This window comes from Pleurodeles waltl, chromosome 2_2 (genome assembly GCF_031143425.1).
Source record: "Pleurodeles waltl isolate 20211129_DDA chromosome 2_2, aPleWal1.hap1.20221129, whole genome shotgun sequence".
NCBI lineage: Eukaryota > Metazoa > Chordata > Amphibia > Caudata > Salamandridae > Pleurodeles > Pleurodeles waltl.
The window spans coordinates 495,133,565-495,159,944 of NC_090439.1; the positions used below are offsets into that span (position 1 = coordinate 495,133,565).

Here is a 26,380-nt window from a genome sequence, read left to right on the forward strand (position 1 = left end):
GAGGCTCGGGACCAGGCGGTATTGCCTGCCTCTTCAGATAAAATGTCCCTCACTAAGGAGGATCTCATAACCTCCCTGAAGGGCTTTAAAAAGGAGCTTCATGAAGAGCTTAGGGTGGATATGTCTTAATTGTTGGAAAATCTGTGATCAGATATTACGGACAAACTCACTACTCTACAGCAGCATATTGATTCTGTGGGTACTCGCACTCTCGACCTTGAAAATAAAACCGTAGACTGGGACCATGTGATAGGCCACCTTGAGATCACAAACATCCTCCTACAGCAACACCTACGAGAGACCATACAAAAGTGTGAAGATTTGGAAAACAGTTCTTATAGAGATAACACCCGGAGCTAGCTGGGAGAACCATCCACACAATATGTACTCAGATTTTCCATCATCGGCTCGCCTCTGCTACTCTAGTTAACTGATGCTTACAGGTAGAGATAATAGCAGTGAAAGACCGAATCGCCTCCTATTATTAATGTTCATGTTCAATGTTATCGAAATTGGGACCTTGCTGTTGACAAGGTAATAGACTTGTTATTGCTTGTTTTAATGTTCAGGTAGGGGATACAGGAGCACCAAGGGTGTGGAGGGACTGCTGTGAGGGGGTGACAGAGCTCACAGATGCACAGAAGAAACACGGGGGGGAAACAGATGACTGAAGAGCTACTTTTTCATGGTGAAATAACACCTCATGCACCATGGTAGTCACCACACTCACCTGAAATATTAAAAGGCTGAATTCCCCCAATAAGAGAAATAAACGATGGAAATATCTCTCGGATAACTGCCACAATATTGTGGCGTTGCAGGAGAACCCACCTCAAATGGGATGACGACCATAGGTTGAGACATAAAAACTACCCCTTGATGTACAAAGCCTCTGCCTCCTCTAAACATAATGGAGTGGTGCTTATGTTTCACTCTTCAATGCGGTTTCGACAAGAGGTATATAAAATGGATAAAGTATGTAGCATGGTTATGGTGAACAGAGATCTACAGGGCAGGTGGTGCACTTTTGCATCCATCTATGCCCCCAATACCAATCAAGTCTCATTCCTCCAAACATTTTTGACCATTCAGGAGGGGGTTTGCTGAGGGGGATATTGTGGTGATGGGGGATTTCAATCTAACATGGCACTCCTAGGTAGACAGTACCCATCCTCACAGAGCCACAGCAGGGAATTTTCCTGAATCCCTTTAAAAGGCATTTCAGGAGATGGGCCTTATAGACGCCTGGAGGAAAATGCATCCAGACACAAAAGATTATACATTCTTCACACTTACTCTAGATTGGACTACGCGTTCGTAGGCCAAAACTTAAGTAGTGACCTACAGAATGCCTCGATCTTGCCCATAACCTTCTCTGACCACGCACCAGTCTCGATAGTCTTAGGATGGTGCCTCACTACAATACGCCAGAGGTGTTTGCTGCTTTCCTAACTCCCTGGGAAGGGACCAACTCTCACAGGACACATTAAGAAAGGAGATCAGGAGTTTCTTCCAAAGTAATAACCTTCAAGACCCTACCTAATCCAACACTTGGGATGCATTTAAGGCTACAATTAGGGGAACCTGTATCACTTTAAATGCAGCTCTTAATAAGTAAGGAACGATGGAAAAATAATCTCTTGAATGAGAGCTCCAAATTGGAAAGCAATCGCACAAAACAGGCCCGTCCTAGAAGTTGCAACAAGTAACAGCCCTGAGAGGGAAGCTAAACGCTATTTATACTAACAGGGCTGAATTTAAGCTACTATGTCTGTGCAGTAACACATATCTACAAGGCAATATATTTGGTCCCCATTTAGCCAAGCACTGAGACAGAAAAGAGATGGGGAATATATTGATGAGATTCATCGGGAGATGTGGGTCATGGTAAATTTTGATTCTGAAAAGGCTGAGGTTTTCAGGAAATTATAACAACCTCTATCTGGCAGACCCAGCGGTGCAGTGGGCTCAGAAGCACTACTTGGAAGGGGTTGATTTACCCCAAGTGACACAAGTGCAGAATGATATGGTCCGGTAACCATTTACAGAGGAGGAGGTACTTTTAGCGATTAAAAACCCTCAAACTCTATAAAACTCCGGATCCTGATGGATTTACAGCCTAATTTTATAAATCATTCAGCATGGGACTGGGCCCCTATTTAACTTTATTATTTAACTATACAGCCCAATTAGCGGTGGTTACTCCTGCAGTGAGAAAAGTGATAATTACAGTCCTGCCAAAGCCCAGTTATGGGTGATCACTGAATGGTCCTTAGATTCTAAGACAGGGCTATCGTGGGGAGGGTTATCTGGGATGTTCTCTGGAAGCCCAAGATGGAAAGACCACTCAATGCCTACTTAAGCATGGCAGCAGGAACAACATTACGGGTATGGGATGCAGTAAACAGGAAAGCAGGGTGGACTACGTTTCCCTCCCCACATACTCCCATTCACTTCAATCAGGCCTGTCCGCCAGCAGCATTACCAGGGCCATTCGACACATGGAAGTAGAGGGGGTGTCTAACATTGGTAGACCTCTTTTATAACTGTGACGTTTTGACCTTCAAAAACTGCAAAAGACTTCCAACTTCCAGATACAGAATACTACCACTACACTCAACTCAAACACTGGGCAAGACACCTGAGAAATAGCGAGGCAGCCACTAGAGAACTTACACCCAATGAGCAATTTGTCAAAAGGAATGGAGGGTCCAAAGGGACCATATCCTGTTTGAATGCCCTACTAATGAGGTCCCTGGTGGCCCCACGACCCCGCCACACATAATTTTGGGAAAATACATTAGAAGAACCCATACTCGATAGTGCATGGGAAACATAATGGAAGGAGTTATGGAAATACAACTACTCCACCTCTTTGAGGGAAGCTCACTATAAAAGTGATGTGCGAGTGGTATTTATACCCCATTAAATTGAAAGCATTATTACCGGTTACAACAGATCTTTGTTGGAGAGGTTGTGGACTATTGGGGACTTCCGCCACATATGGTCGGTCTGTCCGATATTACGCCCATTCTGGGATGAAATACTAGTGTAGATAAAGAGGTCCTGGGATATCCAATCCCAGACACACCAGCTTTTGCATAACTTGGCCTACGAGACGCAACATTGGCCCACCCAACAAAGGGGGACAAAACAAGTATGTGGCCCTGTTTAGGGGCAGCCAAAATGGCAATAGCCGCAGCATGGAAGAAGCAACAAGCTCCAGGACTCCCTCAATGGCATGCACGTTTATGGAGAGCATTGACATTAGAAAGCATGTCCGATATTTTTAGAGATGACTTTAAATACTTAGAATATCTATGGGGACCTTTTGTGTCATACTTATCTGTGGGTCTGCCATTAACAACTTAGCATCCATGTACTCGAGCCTTGCATCTATTTCAGTTCTAATAAACACAGCTTACTATGACCCCTTAGGACCACATAGCCCACTACTGATGCACACCCTTGACTTCCCCACCCTGGTACCCTCGACCACATCACTACACCTATAATGGCGCCCACTCCCGAGTACACTGTTTATGTATTTACTGTATTTTGTATTCTATTTGCTCTTTTTTATCCTGGTTAAAATGTAAATGTATGAGTCAACGACCCCAGAGTGGAGGGTATGTGTAGACTTGGAGATGGGGGGGCTGGGACTAAAGCTGATTTTACACTACAGACATATATGTGTGATGCTGACACAGATTATGTAATTGTACCCGCCGATGTGCACTGTATTTAACTGAAAAGGCGGGAATTTTGAGATGCACGTAACGCTGCCTTGTACTATCAGTGTAATGTTGCAAAATGTTCCTGGTGTTATAAAACTCTAATAAACACAACTTTAGAATTTTTTTTACCTCCATTACGCTTTGGGAAGCATTTGGTATGGGCCCCACATGCCATACCTGCTGCCTTACGCAACAAATGTACGTAAAATATGCCAGTGCAAAATGTTGCCATTAATGTTACCGGTATACTATGAGCGATGTTTATGTAAAAAATTATTTGCGTACGCCAGGGCAAGAATTTTTCCATTGGTGCCCTCATGCCAAGAATTTCCTCGCATACGCTAGTATTTTTTTCACTGATACTGATACTGATATGCCAGTATCAGTATTTTACCATAGTTCCCATTATGCCAAGAATGTCCTCAGTTGTGCAAGTGACAGTAGTTTATCAAGGTGCTTCTGTCAGAAAACAAATTCTGCCAGTATGCTTGGGCAACCGGCAGACATAAAAGCAACACATCACATGCTCACTTTCACTTTCACTCACATTCATTTTCACACATTCTCACTATTTTGAACTCACTCTTACTCTCACTCATTTCCACTCTGTCATTCTTGCTCTGACTCACTTTCTCATTCAAACGCACTCCCTCACTCTCTGTTATTCTCACTCACTCATTCACGCCCGCTCATTCACTCTTAATCACACATTCTTATTCTCATTCATGTCTTATTCTCACTCAGTTTGCCTCACACCTTGTCACTCAGTCACTCTTTCTCACTCACTCACTTATTTTTACTCACTATTTCCTCAGCCTTGCATTTACTCATTCATTTGCAGTCATTCTTACTCACTCATACTCACTTGACAATTTCATTCATTCTCACCCATCATATATGGAAAATATATTTAACGTAGCTTCGCTGCCAGTGAAGGTCCAGTTCCAGATAACTGTGATCCATTTTTTTTTTACACTAATAGTGAATAGTGGAGCTTTATTAATTGTCCGAATAATAAAACAGACAGAAAAAAGGGAAGGTAGAGCTGCAACACCTCTCTGTTTTTGGCACTGATTTTACACCCTCTAAGGCCTCTGGTCTCTAATGCAGAGCAAGGTGCTGGTAGAGTGTCACACCTGCAACCCCCTAAAATACTTCCTTGTCGAGCAGTGGTGAGGTCTTTGTTACCGTAAATCCAGGATATATAATTTGCAATGGTTGGGCCAGACTCTCTGTCCTCGAACTCCTGGGTTAGTCAAGCAGCTGGCAGGAAATTCCCCGTCTAATTGAACAACTACAGGCCTCCTTTCTGATGACTGTAAAATAAATGTAGATGTACATAAGTGGTATTTGTGAGATGCGCAAGTAGGCGTGCGCTGCCACCTAGCCCCAATTATGGTGGATGCGTCGAGCTTCGTTTACAGAAATAGAAAAAGAAAGGGATTGCTGTCATGCTTTTGCTTGTTATAATCAAAGACTAGCAAGTGCAGAAAGGAAGGCAACTGTGTTCTCTTAGATCTATATTAACAGGTGGGGACAAGTCACAGAATCCCACATGTATCTTGGAAAGATGTCATTCAGCTAGAGATTTTTAGGATCCAGGAGATGCTGTGCTTCATTGTTATTGTTTTCTTAAACAACAGTAACAGTACTTAATGAACCAAGTAGAGCTTCCCTCCCCACCCAGCTCCGCTGAATGCAGTGCTTAATTTCAGCTGGTGACTGAACGAGTGGCCACTGGCACTCATTTTTGGTGACCAGCACTTATTTTTCCTCATCAGAGACTGAATCAGACCAAGTGACAGAAAAACACAAAAGGTGGAAAGAAGGAGGAAGAGAAAGGCTGAATACGGGTGACAAAAGGAAAAAGCTGGGGCGAAAAAGAAGGCTTAGGAGGTAGATAGAGGGGCAGGGGGGCTGGGGGGTGTCTGGTGGTGACTTCAAGAGGCGTGAGGTAGAACCAATACTGTGCAGCTTTGGTGTTCGGCACCTCGACTTTCTTCAGCATCAGAGTCTGAGCAAAAGTTTGGGCCGTCTCGATTTGATTTACAAAATAGTCTGGGAGAAGATGTTTGAATCAGTTTCATGTATCACTTAATACTGGTAGTTGTCCTGTGTTTAATGGAGTCTGGTTGTGAAATAAGTGAACTGACGCAAAGAACTAGAAATATCCACCTGGACTGTCCAGAGCACATGGCAGGCCATCTTCTGACTCGGATCCACACTAACCACTGCCTCCTAGCTCAATTGCCAAAGCATCTTTAATAGTTGATCCTCATTTAAAATAAAACTCTTTGTATTGTGCACTCTACATATTTAAATACCCTCCAACCCCCAAGTGCTGCTTACATAGGTTACTTTTATTAACCCCTTCGCTGCCAGGCCTTTTCCCCCTCAGGTGCCAGGCCTTTTTTTTGGCTATTTGAGGCAGTTCGCGCTTAGGCCCTCATAACTTTTTTTCTACATAGGCTACCCATGCCAAATTTGCGTCCCTTTTTTCCCAACATCCTAGGGATTCTAGAGGTACCAAGCGCTTGTGGGTTCTCCTGAAGGAGACCAAGAAATTAGCCAAAATACAGCAAAAAGTTTGTTTAATTTTTTTGTTTTTAAATGGGGAAAAAGGGGCTGCAAAAGAAGGCTTCTGTGTTTTTTTTCCCTGAAAATGGCATCAACAAAGGGTTTGCAGTGCTAAAATCACCACCTTCCCAGCTTTCAGGAACATACGGACTTGAATCAGAAAACTAAATTTTTCAACACACTTTTGGCATTTTACTGGGACATAACCCATTTTTACTATTTTTTTGTGCTTTTATCCTCCTTCCAGTTAGTGACAGAAATGGGTGGGATACCAATATTGCCCCTGGAAAGCTAAACTTTTCTGAAAAGTAGACAAAATTCTGAATTCAGCAAGGAGTCATTTGTGTAGATGCTATAAGGTTTTCCTACAGAAAATAACAGCTGAAACAAAAAAAAATTGAAATTGAGGTAAAAAAAACAGCCATTTTGCTCCACGTTTTACTGCAATATCAGATTTTTTAAAAGCAATATACCGTTACGACTGCTGGACTCTTCTGGTTGCGGGGATATGTAGGGTTTGTAGGTTCATCAAGAACCCTAGGTATCAAGGAAACCTTTGTATTTCCAAATGGGCACACAACAAGGTGTTGAGAAGTAGTGGTTATTTGCACATCTCTGAATACCGGTGTCCCCATACTAGCTTGTGAATTACAGGGCTTTTCTCAAATAGTCATCTTTTTTACACACTGTCTTACATTTGGAAGGAGAAAATGCAGAGAAAGTCAAGGGGCAATAAAACTTGTTCTGCTATTCCGTGCCCCCCCACGTCTCCCGATAAAAATGGTACCTCACTTGCGTGGGTAGGCCTAATGCCTGCAATAGGAAACGCAACATGGACACATCAAATTTTTTTTACTGACGTGTTTTTGGGAAAGTACCTAGCTGTGGATTTTGATCTCTAGCTCAGCAGGCACCTAGGAAAACCTACCAAACCTGTGCATTTTTTAATGCTAGACACCTAGGGGAATCCAAGATTGGGTGACTTGTAGGCCTAGTGTCCGCAGCAGGAAATGCCACAAAACACAACGTGAACACATGACATTTTCCCAAAGAAAACAGAGCTATTTTTTGCAAGGGGCCTAGCAGTGGATTTTGGTATGTAACTCAGCCGTCACCTAGGGAAACCTACCAAACCTGTGCATTTTTGAAAGCTAGATACCGAGGAGAATCTAAGATAGGGTGACATACGGCACTCTCACCAGGTTCTGTTACCCAGAATCCTTTGCAAACATCAAAATTTGGCAAAAAAACACCTCTCCCCCACATTTCGGTGACAGAAAGTTCTGGAATCTGAGAGGAGCTATACATTTCCTTCCACCCAGCGTTCCCCCAAGTCTCCCGATAAAAATTATACCTCACTTGTGTGGGTGGCCCACGTGCCTTCAACCGAAAAAGGCCAAAAACCTGTAGAGACTGAGGGGATAGCACAGCGAGTTGAGGGGATAGCACATATTTTTATTTTATACATCTTTAGGCTGACTCTGCTTTGGGGACCCACACAAGTGAGGTATCATTTTACTTGGGAGACTGAGGGGAACGCTGGGTGCTAGGAAATTTGTGCCGGACCGTTAATCCTACAAAGAAAAGTGAGGAAAATATGCTTTTTTAAGCAAATTTTGAGGTTTACAGAGGAGTCTGTGTAAGAACATGTTGGGGGATCCACACAAGCCACACCTTCCTGGACTCCTTGGGGTGTGTAGTTTAAAAAAAATTCTGGGTTTGGTAGGTTTCCCTAGATGAAGGCCGCACCTGAGACCAAAAACATAGGTGCCACCCCCCCCCCCCCTCCTTCAAACACAGGTAGTTTTGTAATAGATCATTTTGACAAGTCACTTACTTCTGTGGTGTTCCAAACACTAAAATGTGAAAAGAAACACATTTAGGTTATGTTAAAAAGACCCCTCACCTACCAACCAAGTTGGTGGCATGCTTCATCATCGGGGTCCCACCCGAGACACATGTCACGGGTGTGCTGTGACTCCTGATTACAGCGGAGCAGGTTTTTGTCATTTTTACCGCACCTACTGGTTGGATTTGGCACGAGGGTGAGTGATGGTTCAATAGATCAAATTTTATTAACAAGAGATTTCATAAAAATGAAATACACTGTTAATAACTGAATGGCCTTAAAACTGAACCAACAGCTTTACAGTCCATTCACACACCTTTCATACATGAGATGCATAAGACCATTCGCGCCGCCAGCCACGGGCCCAGCACCTTACAACACTCGCATCGACAGACAGCGCCACTCAAGGGCCCATCGCTTACATACCCCCACATTCTTGATACAGCAATCACACTACCTGATGGGAGAGTGTGGACTGTCGTTTGGCTGGCTCTGCCAGCCAAGCGCCACTCCACGGACACTGCCAGCCAAGCGCCACTCCACACACACCGCCAGCCAAGCGCCACTCCACGCACACTGCAAGCCAAGCGTCACTCCACGCACACCGCCACCAAGGGCCAGCCCATGCACACTGCCAGCCAAACGCCACTCCACACACACTGCCCGCCAAGCACCATTCCACGCACACTACCAGCCAAGCGCCACTCCGTGCACACCGCCATAACTTTTTTGTTGTTTTTAAACAACAAAGAAACTATTAATTATAAAGAAGTACAAAACTACAAACAAAAAAGCTCTAACTGAATACATGACCGAAATGCCAACCGTGAAACTGAACATATGAAAATATAAAACAGGCAGTTTACGCTCACAGTATTTCCCAGAATTTTTGTTTGGGTGTGGTAACTCATGAAACAGCCGGCCACTCATAGCCCAGGCTTCGAATGGCAATCAGGGCAGTACATCTGGCTCTCTCTCTGGATACCTCTTCGGAAACATACTCTACATTCCTTAGTGGGCAAGTCTTTTTTGAGAGTGGGAGGAATATGATCAGGAAAGTGGCGATCTTTCAATCTAGCCCCATCGTCCACCACTGCTACTCTAGGAACTCTTGTCTGTTCCACCACAATAAGGCTCTCTATCTCTGACTCCTGAAATTTAATACATTTCATCCTTGACTCAGGGGAACAATCCTTGAACACAATAAAAACATTAAAAGTTGCCAAATGAAACAAATGGATGGCCAACTTTTTATACCACGTAAGACTTATGAAGAGCAGTTTAAGGTTCCAACCTCTGATCTACTCTATCAACACCACCCATGTGCTTATTGTAGTCCAAAATGCACGCATGTCTGTGCACTTCGGCAACTTGACCCCAAACAGTCAAAGGGGAAGTACTCTCATCATGGATGGTAGTTAGCATGTACACCATCCCTCTAGTCTGAGCTAGCAGGTCATCATCCCGCAAAGCACTGCTCTGTCCCCTCTCATGTTTTTTAGAGACAAGCTCCTTTGGATAGCCTTTCCAGTAGGAACGGATTGTGCCATAAGCAACAGTGTCCACTCTGAACAATTCCTTGAACAACTGCACTCCAGTGTAGAAGTTATCTACGTACAAATGGTGACCTTTGCTAAACAGTCGTTTACCAAGTTCCCACACAATTTTCTCACTAACTCCAAAAGTGGGTGGACAACCAGCGGGGTCAATACTGGAATCCCTACCAGTATAAACCCAGAAATTATGCACATATCCTGTACTACTTTCAGACAGCATATACATTTTAATTCCTCACCGTGCCCTCTTGATAGGAATGTAGTGCTTAAAAACCAAACGCATTTTGAACAGGACCAAAGACTCGTCCACACTTATTTCTTTGCCTGGAACATACACCTCTGAAAACCGATCTACAAAATAATCAAGGACAGGCTTAATCTTAAAAAGACAGTCACAATCGGGGTGATCTTGTGGAAAAACTAAAGCATTGTCAACAAAATGCAGCATTTGAAAAAGAAGCAAATACCGATTACGGGTCATGGTTGCAGGAAATATGGCCGTTGCTATCAAGGGACTAGTAGACCAATAAGAAGCCAGCAACGGCTTCCTTATCAACCCTATCAAAAAGGTCAAACCCAGGAACTTTTTCAACTCTTACAGATTTGTGGGAATCCACTGGGTGACTCTAGACTGAAGCCTAAGTCTGGCAGTGTTGTCCCTCAAATACTGCTCCGCATACAAATTAGTCTGCCCAACAATCTTTTCCAAAAATACATCGTCCATAAACAACTGAAAGATACTGACAGGCAAAACGTTTTCCGTATTGACTCTACACCCTGGGATACCAGTAAAGGCAGGCAACTGTGGCTGCTCCAAGTTTGGGGCGATACAGGTGTCAGGTCTTTCAATGGGAAACCTTTTAGCCCAGGCTGCTGCACTATTGGCACATTAATGTCCTCCTCTAAAACAGGCCCTTCATCTGCACTGAGAGTGGCTTCCTCATCAGAAGATTCCTCTCGGACAGAAAACTCACTGCCCGAATCTCTCACTTCCTCCTCTGCCTCAGATGCAGAGTCAGTCTCATAATCATGGTCAGAAGACGGCTCAAAAAGCATGCCAACAACCTGCTGAGCGGTCACTCTGCGGCTAGCCATGATCCTTCCTAACAACAAATGGATTGCCGACAACAACCAGCACTGTCTAAAATAAGTGATAAACAAAGTGTGGCTTTATCACAAAGAGTTATGCACTGAAAAACAATACCAATCACTTGCCTGAAAAGGCTACTCACCAGCAGCTACTCTGCACAGACAAAGCAATCACCAATGATATCCCGCTAAAAAGAAAAAAGAAAAGCAAATTAGACACAAGATAACACAAATATCATTGTGCACAAATCTAAGGACAATTTCATACACAATCCTGCACTTAGTACACCACCTACAAACATGTCATTCATGCATGTCAACAATACTCCTTTGGGGTAAATTGCTTACTTAAAACATGCAACTACGCAAACCGCAGGTAGACTACTGCCAAAACTGCAAGGATTCACAGCAGGGGAAGCAAAAGCTTTGAACTAGAACAAAAATGAGAAATGAACTGTCATAATAACAAATACAAGTACTTCGCCAGTTGACAAACATCCCGCCCCCAAGCATTTACAATTTTTCCCTGGCGCCTAAGTGGATTCTGCTCCCCTTGGGGGCAGATGGTCCTACAAAAAATAGGCTGATCTGCTCCCAAGGGGACAGAAATGGTAATCAGTAATGTGCCACCTTTGGGGGGGTGAACTTTGCCAGAGGGGCCGCCCCCCCCAACACACACAAAGCACACACACGCACAAGATCCCTGGTGCCTAAGTGGCTTCTGCCCCCATTGGGGCAGATGGGCCTACAAAATAGGCCAATCTGCCCCCAAGGGGGACAGGAATGGCCATCAGTAATGTGCCCCCTTTGGGGAGCGACCCCTTGCCAAAGTGGCTGCCACCCCACACAAAACACAATCCCTGGGGCCTAAGTGGATTCTGCCCCCTTTGGGGGCATATAGGCCTAAAACATAGGCCCATCTACCCCCCAAGGGGGGGCAGAAATGGCCAACAGATCTGTGCCCACTTGGGGGGTGACCCTTGCCAAAGGGAGCTCCCCCCGCACAAAAAAAACAAAGAGGAACAAAAAAAGAATTCCCTGGCATCTTTGGGGCAGATGGGCCTAAAAAGAATAGGCCAATACTAATGGCCCCCCCTTGGGAGGGGTGACCCTTGTGCAAGGGGTGTCGGCAAGACACAAAAAGACACACACTCACAAAACACAATCCCTGGGGCCTAGTGGGTTTCAAAGCGATTCCCCTTCCATCACCGACTGGGGTGTGTGGGAGGGAGGCCCACAGGAGGAGCGCTAGTGCTCCCCCTGTGGGCCCGGTGCAGGACGAGCTGGTCTAGTCCCTGGCACACAGGAACCGTGTGCGAGGACGAGGCTACCTCGTCCCAGGCACCGTAGGGGTTAAGTGAAAAGAGTTGTGCATTTTCTTAGCCAAGAAATGGTGTAAGGCAGCGATTCTTCTTAGAGTTTTAATCTATACAAACCTCCAGTTTTATACATCTGACACCATTGCTTAAAGCAAGCAGTATTATACTCTAATCAAACATTGGTTGCTGCTGCGCGCATCCAGTCCTGGAAAGAAGAACATAAACTAGGAAGAGTGGAAGCAATAGAGCTCTATAGTAACAGGATTGTGTGGCCATAGTGGAAGAAAAGGATGATGAAGGCATGAAGAGAAGAAGGGAGGAATATAGAAAGGAAGAGATAGATTAGTGGGTGATAAAGGAAGGGTTAAAGAAAGGGAGCTGATAGCTGTGCATGTGTAGTGCAACCTCTATGTGTATTTGGGAACCATTGCCAAAATCTGAGATTGAATGGTAGGACAAACTGCTTGCAGGGATAGTTTGATGAAGACCCCAAATCCAAAAATCAGTCAAGGTCTAACTGATGGTGACTGCCTGCACCAACATTGTTTCTTGTTAACGGCAACAAGTTAGAGAGAAAATCAATATAGAGCAAATTAAATAGTATGTTCTCATAGAGCAATGGTCTTCAAACTGCGGGGCGGGCCCACCTAGTGGCACCTCAGGTAATCCTTTAGGGGGCGCTAGGCTCTAGTCAAAAGAAGCATTATGCTAATAACAGTTCTTTGTTTTAAGCAGAAAAAAATGAGCAGCAGTAAGCCGCTCTGTACTGGGTCATCACTAACATGTTTTGTCATTTATATCTGTCTGGGAGTATGTGTCAAAAGGGAAGAGACTCCAAATACTCTTCAAACCCCCACCCCTTCTTCCAATAATCACACTTTGGATACATTTACATGTTAGTAAGGCCTGCCTGATCAGAATAGTTTGTTCGCAATCATGTATTTGATTTCATGTTTAAAACACTAACAGTAATTACCTGCAGTGTCTAAATAAGTTGAGATATATTTAAACATTTCCATTTATTAGAATAATTGTGAAAAATTTGGATAGGGGACCGGTGATTTTTTTTTTTTTCCGACTGTGGGTGGGGAGATGGAGGGTGAGCACAGCATTAAAATTTTGAATCCCACTGTCAGAGTAGGCTTCATGGTTTTCTAAAAACCATAAAGAGAAATCTTGCCTACCTCCTACATCCATGTTGTAGGTTTGGATTTTTTGACACAGATGTCAAAAATATATTGCTTGCTATATACGTCATGGACTCTGTCCTATAAGGGATCTTTAAACCACACTGAACTAGAGGATCTTCAGAAACTATTAAAAACCAAGTGAACAAAAGGAAAAAACACAAATCAACCAAGCGGCTGCCTTAAATGCAAAATTGTTAGATTATTTCTTTAAAAAAAACAAAAAAAACAAAAATGGGTTTTAAGATCCGAGGGAAAACCAAGGCATAGCTTTGTGGCTAACATTGAGAAAACTCTGTCTCCCCTAATCTAGACTTCCAACAATATCTAGGGCCGGTCAACAGTATGCAGAAGGAAGAACAAAGGTTTCTGATAAAATGTAAAGAATGAGTTGTTTTGGCAAAAAAATTTGGGGCAGTGCAATCAGTACTGAGTGCCCTAAAAATGATGCATGCTTGTATGGGAAGCTGGAAGCATTTCAAAAGCTGAGTAATATAACTGTGGTGGGGGCAAAAATGTCAGTCGAGGCAGATTGTTTTTTGTAGTGCTTGAAGTCATTGGATTAGGGTATCAGTAGATATGCTGTATTACAATAGTCTAATCTGAAGCCTAGCAATGCTGATCTGGGCAATTGGCAATAGTTCTCAGGTAAAAGATGAAAAATGTGGTGCAGTTTTCTCATCCTATATGAGTAGTTAGTAACCATGATGGCTACTATGTTGTTGGTTTGTCGGAAGAAGATAGCATTTGTGTCAGCTGCTTAATGTATAATCTGTTTCCATTGAAATACTTAATAGGAGCTAGGCAGTGATTAATTTGAGCTAGGGTTGCACTTCAGACCCACCAGAACTCATTTACGGGGAATGTCACTTAAATTTCCTCATCAGACTTTATACCAGTGCATGAGGATAAGGAGGGAAAGGAGGAGAAAAAGAAAGGCTGAAATAATGTGTCAAATGGAGAAAACGGGAACCCACACGGAAATGATAAAGTGGAAGGGAGTGTAGGTTGGTGGATTAAAGAGGCATACGGTGGAATCAATACTACACACTCTTGGTATTCAGCATGGTGACATTCAGTAGTGCAAGTTGCATGCTTCTGAGTAAAACTTTGGGCCTGGCATTTATTTGTTTACAAATTAAGCACTGTGGCTAGGGATCTGACATATGCAATGAACATTGACAGAAATAAGCAGAGTTCTAAGTAACTCTTCTGCCAAAGGATCTAGAGATTGATAAAATGGGTCAAGAACCACCTTTTGAGTTTGTCTGATGATAAAGGAAGTGAACTTTGTGGCTACCAATACCTCCAATTCCTGCTTTATAAAGTTAATGGATCAGCAGGGATTAGTTGACAATGTCAGAAGCTTATCATGTCCAGATTTCTTGATAAGTCAAAGAACTGTTCCACCTTTAAAAGCTGTTAGGATTGTGCCTTGGGTAAGAGATAAGTTATGGTGAAGAGATATTAAGATAGTTAAGAGGTAAGAGATCAGTTATTGAGACAGACCAGTGGTCAGTTTTAGTTTAGGAAGGAGATAGACAGGTTTAAGGACAAGCACATAACTAGATTTAAAATGTTTCAGTACTTGATGAGGCTCTTTACTGTTTTTCAAACACTAGCTTTCTTCGACCTGCTTTTTTCAGCCATTGACTTATGCCAAGTGAAGTATTAATCCTGATTAATCTCTTACATAATGCTATCAGCTTTTTGGATTCATTTTCCACCTCCACTTGAGTGATTCTTGCATAGAACTGCATGGTGGACCATAGCATTATTGTGACTTTCTTCCCAGCTGTTGACTCCCTCCGTGTGCCTTACTGAACTGTGCTGAGAAATTTAAAAAAGCATTGGCAAAATGAATAGGTCTTGCCTGTACAAGAGCTATTAGCTTTGGCAATGTGTTTTTGCCTTGTTGTAGGTCAGTGTGTCTGCTGTTTAGCATGGCTAAAATGTAGTGGTGTGAAGTGTCATAGAGTGGCGTGGGGGGGTAGAGTGTTGTAGAGAGGAGTAGGGAAAGTAGAGTGCCAGAGTTGAGTGGACAAGAGGAGAGTAGACTTCAATAGTTCAGTGGTAGAGAGTGTTGTGGTGTGGAAGAGGATGGAGTGGGTTGGAGTGAATTGAGGTAGTTGGGTGTATTGCATGGAGTTGTGTGTATTGCATGGAGGTGGGTGGATGGAAGGAGTTTGGAGGATGGACTGAATATGGTGGATTGGAGTGGGGTAAGTATATTGGATTGGGATGGGTGGATTGGACTGAAGTCCTAGGACTCTGGTGGGGTAGATTGGATTGGGGTGGTTTTGAGTGGGGTAGATTGGAGTTGGTGGATTAGACTGGAATGGAGTGGGGAGTATTGGAGTGAACTGGAGTGGGATGTATTGAATTTATTGGACTGGAGTGGTGAGGATTAGACTGAAGTGGGGAGGACTGGACTGGAATGGATGGATTGGAGTGGGTTGGATGGATTGGAGTGGGCTGGATAAATTGGAGTGCAATGGACTGAACTGGGATTAATTGGATTGGACTGGAGTGGGGTGGGCAGACTGGACTGGAGTGGGTGGATTGGACTGGAATGGATCGGACTGAGGTGGATCGGATCGGACTGAGGTGGATCGGATCGGAGTGGGGTGGATTAGCTCGGAGTGGATCGGTGTGGGTTGGAGTGGGTGGATTGGTCTGGATTGGACATGAGTGGGTGATTGAGGTGGCCTATTTTGGACTGGAGTGGGGTGGGTTAAGGTGGGTTGGAGTGGGTGGACTGAACTGGTGTGGTGTGGACTGGAATAGTGAAGTGGGTAGGATTGGAGTGGGGTGGATTGAAATGGGGTTGGGTAGATTGGAGTGGGGTAGAGTGGGTTTGGTTGGACTGGGGTGGACTGGATTGGGGTGGGGTGAGTTGGATTGGGTTGGGGTAGATTGGACTGGAGTGGGATAGATTGGACTGGAGTGGGATGAACCGGACTAGGGTGGGGTGGATTGGATGGGACTGGGTGGATTAAGGTGAACTGCATTAGACTAGAGTTAGCTAAGGTTGACTGGATTGGAGTGGGATGGAGTGGACTCGGGTGAGGTGGTTTGGATTGGATTGGAATAGGATGGGTTGGGGTGGGTTGAACTTGGAGTAGTGTGGGCAGGACTGTATTTGGGTGGGTTGGATTGTGGTGGATTGGAGTTTGGTGGATTGGATTGGTGTGGGGTGGATTGGAGTGGGGTGGGGTGGGTTGGAGTACAGTGAATTGAAATGGAGTGGGGTGGATTGGATTGGGGTGAGGTGGAGTGGATTGGAGCAGGGCAGCCTGGAGAGGGCAGATTGGAGTGTGGCAGATTGTTTTGGATTGGAGTGGGGCAGACTGTGTGGGACAGATTATTATGGATTGGAGTAGGGCAGAATGTTTTGGGATTGGAGTAGGACATTCTGCCAGAAAGAAGAGCTGGATGCTGTAGGAAGGATTGCCACTCTGCCTATTGCTTTGCTGTGCTGGTCTGCTGATTGCTGCTTGTGTTCGGGAATGATAGGACTGGACTTTGCTTTCTACATCCTGCTTCCAAAGGTTCTCCAAGGGCTTGAACTGAGCTTGCTTCCTGTTAAGTCTCAGGGACATCAAAGATTTCATCTGCCAGCACCTGTGTTCTCTTGCTGAGAGTCCTGACTTGCCAAGTGGTGCCAAATCCAGTTCCTGGGACCTTGGGAGTGAGTTCTAGTTTAACCAAGAAGAAACAAGCACATAGACTCCAGAGCAACTTCGGAACGAGCACAGCTGTCTGACTCTGTGTTTCTGCTTGCGCTGGAACCGTGGTAGCTGCTGAGTACAACGTCTGCGACTGATGCTGCAGACCCGACTCCACCGCAGCGCCTCTGAAGTTCCGCCACAGTGTGAGTCCTAACTACCGTATTACCACCATCCGTGGCACCTGACTCCATTGCAGCACCTGTGGCTCCGTGGTGTGATCGTGACACCGCAAAGTTGATCCCTCACGTCTTGACCTCCCTGGTAGCAGTAAGGAACTGACGCTGCACCGGCTCCGACGACATCTCACCTCCCCCACTTCATGCAATGCCTTTGTTTCCTCGTTTTCCAGGATACTGTACCTGGGGTCCGTGCGACTCTGTGACCGGCCCGCACTAACTCGCGTGTGGTTTCGGACTGTTGGGAACTAATCCGTCAAGATGTGATAGCCCCATTTGGAGCTATTGTGCTTGTAGGTGCTATACTAAGATCTAAACCTTGAATATTTGTATCTTCGCTTGTTTATGTTAGATCTTTTTTGTTTCGGCCTTGTTTACCTCAGATAAATGTTTGCTATATTTCTAAACTGGTGTGGAGTACTTTTGTGGTGTTTTCACTGTGTGTGTGTATGTATGCGTGTGTGTATCCTTGCATGTGTGTGTGTATGCGTATACAAATACTTTGCACATTGCCTCTGAGATAAGCCTGAATGTTTATCTTACCTATGTGACTCCCTTACCCTGACTAGAGTGAGGGTCCCTACTTGGACAGGGTGCAAACCACTGCCAACTAGAAACCCCATTTCTAACGGTCAGTCCGTAGTACCTCAACTCTGACAAGGTGTTTTTCAAAATTGCTTCAAAAGGCCATCTCACTGTGCTAAGGGGCTTCTTAGAGTCTCACAGGGTTATGCTTAAGTGTCATCGGACTAGTACGGGTAACTTCAATGTCTAAGGCGTGGACCTCAGACATTTGAGTTAGCGTTCAGGTAATAGGCAGCGCCAATAAGCCAGTTTCCACCTTGTACCAGTAAGAAAGCTCACGCTGACATCAACGGCTCCACATTATCCCAGTATTCAAAACAAAAACCCCAGGCCTGAAAAAAAAAATCTCTTTTTCGTGCACAGTGCACTGTTATGCACAGCACTTTTATCATACAAGGTACCAAACTTCCTTGGTACATAAAACTCATTATCTGTCCGAGGTGGAGAAGATCTGCTCCTCCCGGCTGTAGTGGCAAGTATGAAGGATGCAAGGGAGCCGGATTTCATGTTAATATCTTTTATTCTTGCCACAAGAAATAAGGCCCACGAGGAGCCGGCCGGCCGCAACACCGCGCTTTGTTCGTGCCTCTGCCTTTCCGCCGCGCCGCCCCCTGACGTCACGACCGTCCTCGCTACGGATTGGTCGTGGCGTCATGAGGCGCCTAAACATAGAAGACAGACCAGTTCTGTCCCTGCGGCCTCGTACGTTAACTCACGTACGACATCTCCCTTTTCAACAGAACAAGAAAACTTAAGGGACTTCACCTCATAACAAAATCTTCGAACCTCTTGGGGGCTCGGATACGCCTAATTGGCCTGCTCGGAGTAACATACTGAAGTGAATTCACCTTGACGGCGCACGCATCCTCTCGGCTTGACACCATTACATTGTGACTGTCGCTCTCCACAGATTCGGGCCTGCAACCATTCTGTCCTGAGGCTGCCGTCAAGCCACGCCATGCCTTCCCGCATCGCTCTGCACTCCCCTGTCCACTTATTCCTCGCCTGGAAGGCGTATTCGCACATTCCTCCTCATCAATGACTACATCCCTGGCTTCGTGAGTTTGCCACTCGTCAACATCATCCGTGCATTCGGCCCCATCCACACGGACATCTTTCATGATGATTTTCTCTTGACCAGCCTTGAGCCTAACTATGTCGTCCTTGCTCCGCCACCCCGCTCCTTCCAGACAGACTGCCCCTCTTGTCACTCCTTGCACACGCACCGGGGTTTGAAACACAGACTCCCCCTTCATCACCCTGTTGGGTTTCTTCACCAATACCCAATCCCCTTGCGCTATATTTTTAGTTTTGGCTCTATTCGCCATGTCAGCGTACCGCTTATTGTTTTCCTGTTTGGCCACTATTCTTGCTTTGACTCTCAACCTCTCATCAGATTCTGCCTCAATTTCCCGGTTCATGTCATACCACTTATTGAATTTGGGGGTAAGCTCACTCATGCATCTTCTCCCTCTCATCAAATAAAACGGAGTGTGTCCAGTAACCTCACTGGGCGTGTTGTGGAAAGTATGCACCTTGTCCGCCAGAAACGCTTTCACATTCATGTTGGAAGCGATCGCCTGTTGCACGCCCTCTTTGAGGAATCTATTCATACGCTCAACCTGCCCATTGCTCTTCGGGCTGTACAGCGGGGTCTTCTCCTGCTTAATCCCCAACCTGGACAGAAAATCCGTCATCTGCCTGGACACTAGCTGGGTGCCGTTGTCCGACACCATGATCTTCGGCTGTCCCTCAATCGCGAAAATTTTCGTCAATGCCTTGATCACTCGTTCAGTGGTAACTTCCCTGACGAACTTGTAGTGAATCCATTTGGAGAAGTAATCCGTAAGGACGATGAGATGTCTACACTCGTCAGGTAGCATTGTAAATGGGCCCGCAAAATCAATGGCAATCTTGTTCCACGGGCCGGCAGGAATGTCCACCAGCTGCAACTCTCCTTTTGTCGTCTTCCAGTGCTTATCGGCCCTTAAGCACGGTCCACACCGATCAATGAATCTGCTGACGTCGCTGCACATCCCTGGCCACCAGTAGTACTGCTTGAGGAGATTCTTTGTAGCGGTATTGCCCGGGTGGCCCTTATGGGCAATCCTGATTAGCTTGTCTCTTAAACTTTCCGGAGGTACAAACAGCTCGTGTCTCTACACAAAGCCGCCTTCGATGGTGAGTTCGGAACTAATCTGTTGGAAACTTCTGAGTGCCCCGTGCAAGTTCCGGATAGGGGGCCAATGAGCCTTCATGTGGTCCATCACCCTCCGCATAGTCACGTCCTTCTCCTGAGCCGTCAACCATTCTTCCTCTGATATGGATCCCTCGCACATGGCTGTTGCGTCAACCATTGCCACAACGCACTCCGTGTCGTCCAGGGAATCATTCTCCTCATCCGGGATCGGTATGCGAGATAGGCAATCCGCCCTGCAGTTGAGACCCCCTTTGATGTGTCTGACGGTGAAGTGATATTCTTGCAACTTAGACAGTAGACGTAGGAGCCTCGAGCTGGCTTTGCCATTGCCACGTCCTTCACCGTCCATCATGTATATCAAGGGTTTGTGGTCGGTGACTAATTCGAACTCCCTGCCCCACAAATAATTTCTCAGTTTCTCCACGGCCCAGACGCACGCGAGCGTCTCCCGCTCGATGGTGCTGTAGTGCTTCTCTGCTTCGCTCAATGACCGCGATATAAATGCAACAGTGTTCTCCTTCTTCCCTTGGAATTGGCAAAACACTGCACCGATTCCCTTGGCACTAGCGTCAACCGTGATTACATTCCGGAGGTCCTTGTTGTACGGTCGTAATACTGGGGCCGCGGCGATTGCCTGTTTGACGCATTCGAAGGCAGTGCTTTGTTCCTGTGTCCACGTATATTTTTCGTTCTTCCGTAGCAGTTTCCTTAGAGGCTCCACAGTGGTTGCGTATCCTTGCATGAACTTGGAATAGTATTCGCTGAGTCCCAGGAACGATCGCAAGGCGTCTTTGTCTCCTGGGCAAGGGGCATCTCGTATGGCCCTCACTAAATCATCTTTCGGCGCAATGCCATTTGGGGTAAGCACATGCCCTAAGTATTCTATCTTGCCTTCCATGAATTTGCACTTGTCTTTGGAGACTGTCATCCCCCTTTTTTGTAGCACCTCCAACACTCTGCGCAGCAGTTCCAAGTGCCCCTTCTCGTCTTCCGTGTGTATCAGAATGTCGTCCTGAAATGCTTCAACCCCCTTCATATCGCAGAAGAGGAGGTCCATTAGCTTTTGAAAGACGCCCGAGGCCGATGCAAGGCCGAATGGAAGACGGATGTACCTGTATGCTCCAAACGGGGTAATAAAGGTGGTAAGTTCCTTGGATTCCTCCGTGAGACATACCTGGTGGTATGCAGACTTCAGGTCTATCAGGGTGAAAAACTTCGATCCTGCTGTGGCCGACAATATCTCCTGAATGTTGGGCAGTGGATGGCAGTTCACCAGGATATTTCTGTTCAGTGATCGCAGGTCTACACACAACCGAATGTCCCCTGTCCTCTTCTTCTTGGACACCACGATTGCGGACACCCATTCTGATGCACCTGCTTCCTCTATTACTCCTTCCCTTTTCAGCTTATCAAGAACAGCCTTAAGCTCCCCCCTTACAGAAAGAGGAATCGTTCTGACTTTGTGCTTAATTGGTAGGGCACCCTTTTTTAACCGTATAGCATGCACAAATCCTCTTACACACCCTACCTTGTTTTCAAAAACGGAGTCAAACATTTCGAGGACCTCAGCTAATCCATCATGTAAATCATCAGGCTGCACATAATTGACCCAGTCATCTCTCAGAACTATGGGATCTTCTGCCCCAGGGACTAGCATCACACCTAGCTTCGCCAGGTCCTTCCATCCCACAAGGCTCCTCCCATTTTCAGCCACATATATCTTTGTTCTCACAGTGCGCCCTCGAAAGGTGAGGGAGTCCCAGAAGTAACCTTTCATCACTATGTCGTGTTCCCCGAAGGCCTTTGGACTCACATCCGTCTCATGCAGTCGTACATCTTGCCATTTCGAATCAAATGTCCTATCAGAGATCAGGGTAAGGGGGGAACCAGAATCAGCCATAAATGGCAATTTTATCACACCAATCATGACGGAGCCAATGGGACCCTTCACTCTACCGTCCACACCATCAATGGACAACACAATGTCCGCATCCGCATCAGTGTCACTCTCGCTTACCGAGCTCACTTTCATGCCCGTATTATATTTTTTTGCTTTACATACTGCCGCAAAGTGGCCCAACTTCCTGCATTTAGAACAGCTTTTGTGCACGGCAGGGCAGGCCCTGCTATCCGCTAAGTGATCCTTTGACCCACATCTAAAACAGACGAGCTGCCTCCTGCCTCCCCCTCTATCACTCGCCGCCCTGTCTGAAGTCTTGGGCACATGTTTACGGCTGTCCTGTACATAGAACACATTTGAAGCCTGACTAGTGTTCGCCAGTTCCTTGGAAGATACCATGGAGCGTTCCACTGCCTTTGCAATGGCTATTACGTCCTTCAGTGAAGGATTCCTGCATGAAAGCAAACGTTCCTGCACTTTCTTTGAATGGCAGTAGAACACCACCTGATCTCTAATGTACGTATCAGTCATCGCTGCAAATTCACAATCTTGAGCTAAAATACGTAGACATGCAATATACTCTTCGATAGTCTCTCCTTCCTCTTGTTTCCACAGTGCGAATTTATGGCGCCCCACCATGATGTTGCACTCCTCCGCATAGTGCAACTCAAGCCGCCGTACAGCCTCCTGGTACTCATTCAGCGGAGCTGTGGCTCCATGGGGATTCACATAAACCGACAGGCTATCGAAAACCTCTTGTCCAGCCTTCCCCAACAGTCCGAATAACAAAGACTTTTTCCGTTCGGGGCTATACCCCTGACCATCAATTGAGATAATATAGTTCTCAAATGCGCGCAGCCATCCTTTCCACTTCATGCATGGCTTACCAGGAGAGTCCAGGAAGAGAGGAGGCACGCAGATATGACCTGTCTGCGACATGGCCGGAAAGCGGGCGCCACACTTGGAAGGACCGCGTGATACAGGTGCAGCATCCACTATGGGAGGCTACTGGGCTGCGCAGAACGGTAGGAGTCGTCAAAATCAATTGTGTGGAGATCAGCGCCTTAGGGGTTGCATGTAGTCTCACGTGAAGAGATATCAGCGCTTTCCACTGGCCTCCCGAAACACCAGGTAAGGTGGGCTACACTCGTGGGCCTTGGTAGAAGCTGTGACCCTCGTCGCCATTTGTAGTGGCAAGTATGAAGGATGCAAGGGAGCCGGATTTCATGTTAATATCTTTTATTCTTGCCACAAGAAATAAGGCCCACGAGGAGCCGGCCGGCCGCAACACCGCGCTTTGTTCGCGCCTCTGCCTTTCCGCCGCGCCGCCCCCTGACGTCACGACCGTCCTCGCTACGGATTGGTCGTGGCGTCATGAGGCGCCTAAACATAGAAGACAGACCAGTTCTGTCCCTGCGGCCTCGTACGTTAACTCACGTACGACACCGGCCTTGCAGGCATCTATGGAAGGCTTTGGGAACAGACGAGAGGGGGTTTGCAAATGAAAAACAGTGAATTGAGTTTTCGTATCCACTTGCATTGAAGCTGACGACGTTTTAAGCCCGAGAAAGTAAAAATAAAACCATGTGTATGTTTAAAAGCGGGAGTTTTTTTGCCTAGATCGGTGATGTTGGCGGGTGCGCGGCTGTGCTCAAGGAACTCCCGGATGAAGCCTCGTATGTGCACGTGCAAGCACACGGACTGTTTTACACGATAAGCCAGCTATAACGCGGCTATGCTTTGAGGCGGGAGAGCACCCGGACCAGGTGCGCCATGACTCGACGTTCAGCCCAGAAACGCAGTCCCTGCCGTCCATTGGGACAGTGCCAGAGCCCTGGATGGTCTCTCCGATCCTCTGCGAAGCACCACGCCTGCTATGGACATGGCGTTCTATAATGTAAACTAAAGGCTCCAGGTTTGAGGAGACCGATAATATGTAGCTGCGTGTTTAGAATTTGCAAACCCGCAGAAGCATTGCACTGGTAAAGTTCAGCATGAAAGTGCGTTTTACCGGATGTCTTTAGCGCTTAACCTTTCTTGAAGCCTGTGATTCACTATATTGCACGATCTGTGCGTCATCTCGACGTGTGTCCAGTGTGCACACAGACTACAGTTGTCTACATCCGGTTTGTAACTAAAAGAGCATGCATGGGGAGTGGTGCTCAGAAGGGCTGGAGTTGTGATGAACGTCTCCTACAGAAATGGACTACGCTGTCTTCCTTTCAAGTAATGGAAGCCATGCTCTATACTGGTTGGAATATATTGGGTGACATAAGAAAACTGGAGTCAGGCCAGGACTCACTCAGGCCAGGAGCTGTGCTGAGGCGCCCCGCCCCTCTCCCCCCCAAGGTCGCCCTCACTACCGCACCGCGATGTCTGCGGGGGCATTTGTTACGCCCCTAAATATATTGTAGTGCCTTGTAGGGCAGTTCCAGAAGTGCGATGTGTTCTGTATCCTCTACGTGGCTTGCAAGATATGCGCCATCTATCTTCTCCAAGTTTCACCTCACACAGAGCAGAGTACACACCCCACGTACACTCATTGTGCCTCACGTGGTGAGACTTTAAAAGATGTATTTAGGGGCACGGAAACATCACTCCTTCAGCAACAAACGCCGATCCTGCCCATGTAGGGTGACCAGAAGTCCCGGATTTCCCCGGGCAGTCCTAGTTTTGAGAAGACTGTCCCGGTGTCCCGACGCTTCCCTTAATTTTAAACAAATGTCCCGGTTTTTGAGACAAAGGTAAAATCATTACATAAATGTCCTGGTTTTTGGGACAAAGGTCAGATTATCTAGGGAATCCTAAATTAAAGGTATGCTCTCTTTTAACAGACACCTACAAAGTATGCAATAATTAAAGTAATGTATCTGTTACTCTCAGGCAACACAGCCCCTGTGTGCTCCCCAGCAGAGAGACGAAGGGTGCAGATATGCATGTATGTAAACCCACACATGCAGTGCTTTAAATGGGAAAAAATAAGTGTAGGTACTCATGAACATGAGCTTGTAGTGTGGTGGGTGGTGCAAGGGGCGGGGCTAAGAGCAAGACATGAGGATAAGTTACGACTTATATACCAGTTGCAGCACATACCAAGACACATGAGAAATGTGTTTAAATAAAAACCAGTTTTTGTTTTTTAATATTTGCAGCTTCCTAATGCCAAACTGTTATTTGCTGTCGTTTTGCACAATACTATATATTCTTGAGCAAACACACACACACACACACATACAAAGAAACAAGCAGACATGCACTCACAAAGCATTCCACACAGTCCTCCTTAAAGTGTCACGATTTTCTCCCTCTTTCATTCGCTTTTCTCTCACAGAAGAACACATGCATACAAGCAGGCAAACACACAGACATAAGCAGACCCTAGTTCAAAAGACTCAGGAAGAATTAAAGCCATATAAACTTCTTTCCTCCCATGGCTTTCTTAGATGTCGCTGTTAGCGGGGATCCCTCCATTCCTGTGTTTGCAGAAATGCATACAATAGTGTGAATGTGATTGACAGCACAGGGCCTGAATGGGCCCTGTTCTGTCAAACACAGCGTGATGGTGAATACCCGGACATTAGGCAGATAATCCCTGCTGAATAGCTCTGCGGGGTCGGCTCACAGCTAGAGCAGCACCTTAGCTGTCAGAGACAGGTTCAACTCTGACAGCCTAGTGCTCAGCAGCACTAGCAGCTAATGAGACTACCTTTCATTAGTACCGGTACTCTACTTGGCAGCAGAGAAGTGCCGGTACTCGGAGTGAGAAAAATAAGAAGTGCCGGTACTCAGTACCTGTGAGTACCGGCCCATTTAAAGCACTGCGACACATGTCTAGGCACGCATTCACAAAGCTACGCAAAAAAAGGGACATGCCAGACATAAAAGTGAGTGTAAAGTCTTTAGTCCTTCATTTATGTCTGACGTGTCCCGGTTTTTGCTCCTCAAAATCTGGTCACCCTAGTTACGGTGTGCATGTGTGAGGCTGTGCGAAGAAGTGTGGAAACCTATCAGGACTCTTAATCCCGTTCTTAAGACATTGTATTTGTCTCGCGGTTATTCAGCAGTACCAAAAATGCTGGTATGTTGATTTGTTTGTTGGTCTATCAGTTTGTTTCCATTTTCTGAACAGATCATTATTTAATTGTAATATGTTATGTGCTAACGCCTTTTTGTTTCTTTCTCTTGCCTCTAAGGTGGCGTTACCATTTTTGTGGCCTTATATGATTACGAAGCGAGAACTACAGAAGATCTTTCGTTTAAGAAGGGTGAAAGGTTCCAGATAATAAACAACACGTGAGTGTTACCTAAACGCCAACATCTAAAATTAGCACAGGGCGGGGGCCCAGTGCACTGATAGCTTCAGGAGATGCATAGGTCGGTGCGGTTATGGGCGTTCCCTGTTTTGTTGCAGTGTTTCTTTGCTGCTGGTTGGAAACAGCACTTATTGAGTTTTGTTTATAGGAATGCAACTAAG

The 26,380-nt window shown here is 45.9% G+C and overlaps 1 protein-coding gene across 4 annotated transcripts in view; it reads left to right on the plus strand.

Annotated features, from left to right (window-relative positions):
- The window catches only part of YES1 (YES proto-oncogene 1, Src family tyrosine kinase), a 321,603-nt gene that overhangs the window by 156,730 nt on the left and 138,493 nt on the right, over nt 1-26,380 (plus strand). For all 4 annotated transcript variants that reach the window (XM_069219977.1, XM_069219978.1, XM_069219980.1 and 1 more), the window contains exon 3: nt 26,100-26,199. In XM_069219977.1, coding sequence (XP_069076078.1) covers nt 26,100-26,199 — 100 coding nt within the window. The remainder of the gene's footprint in view (nt 1-26,099; nt 26,200-26,380) is intronic.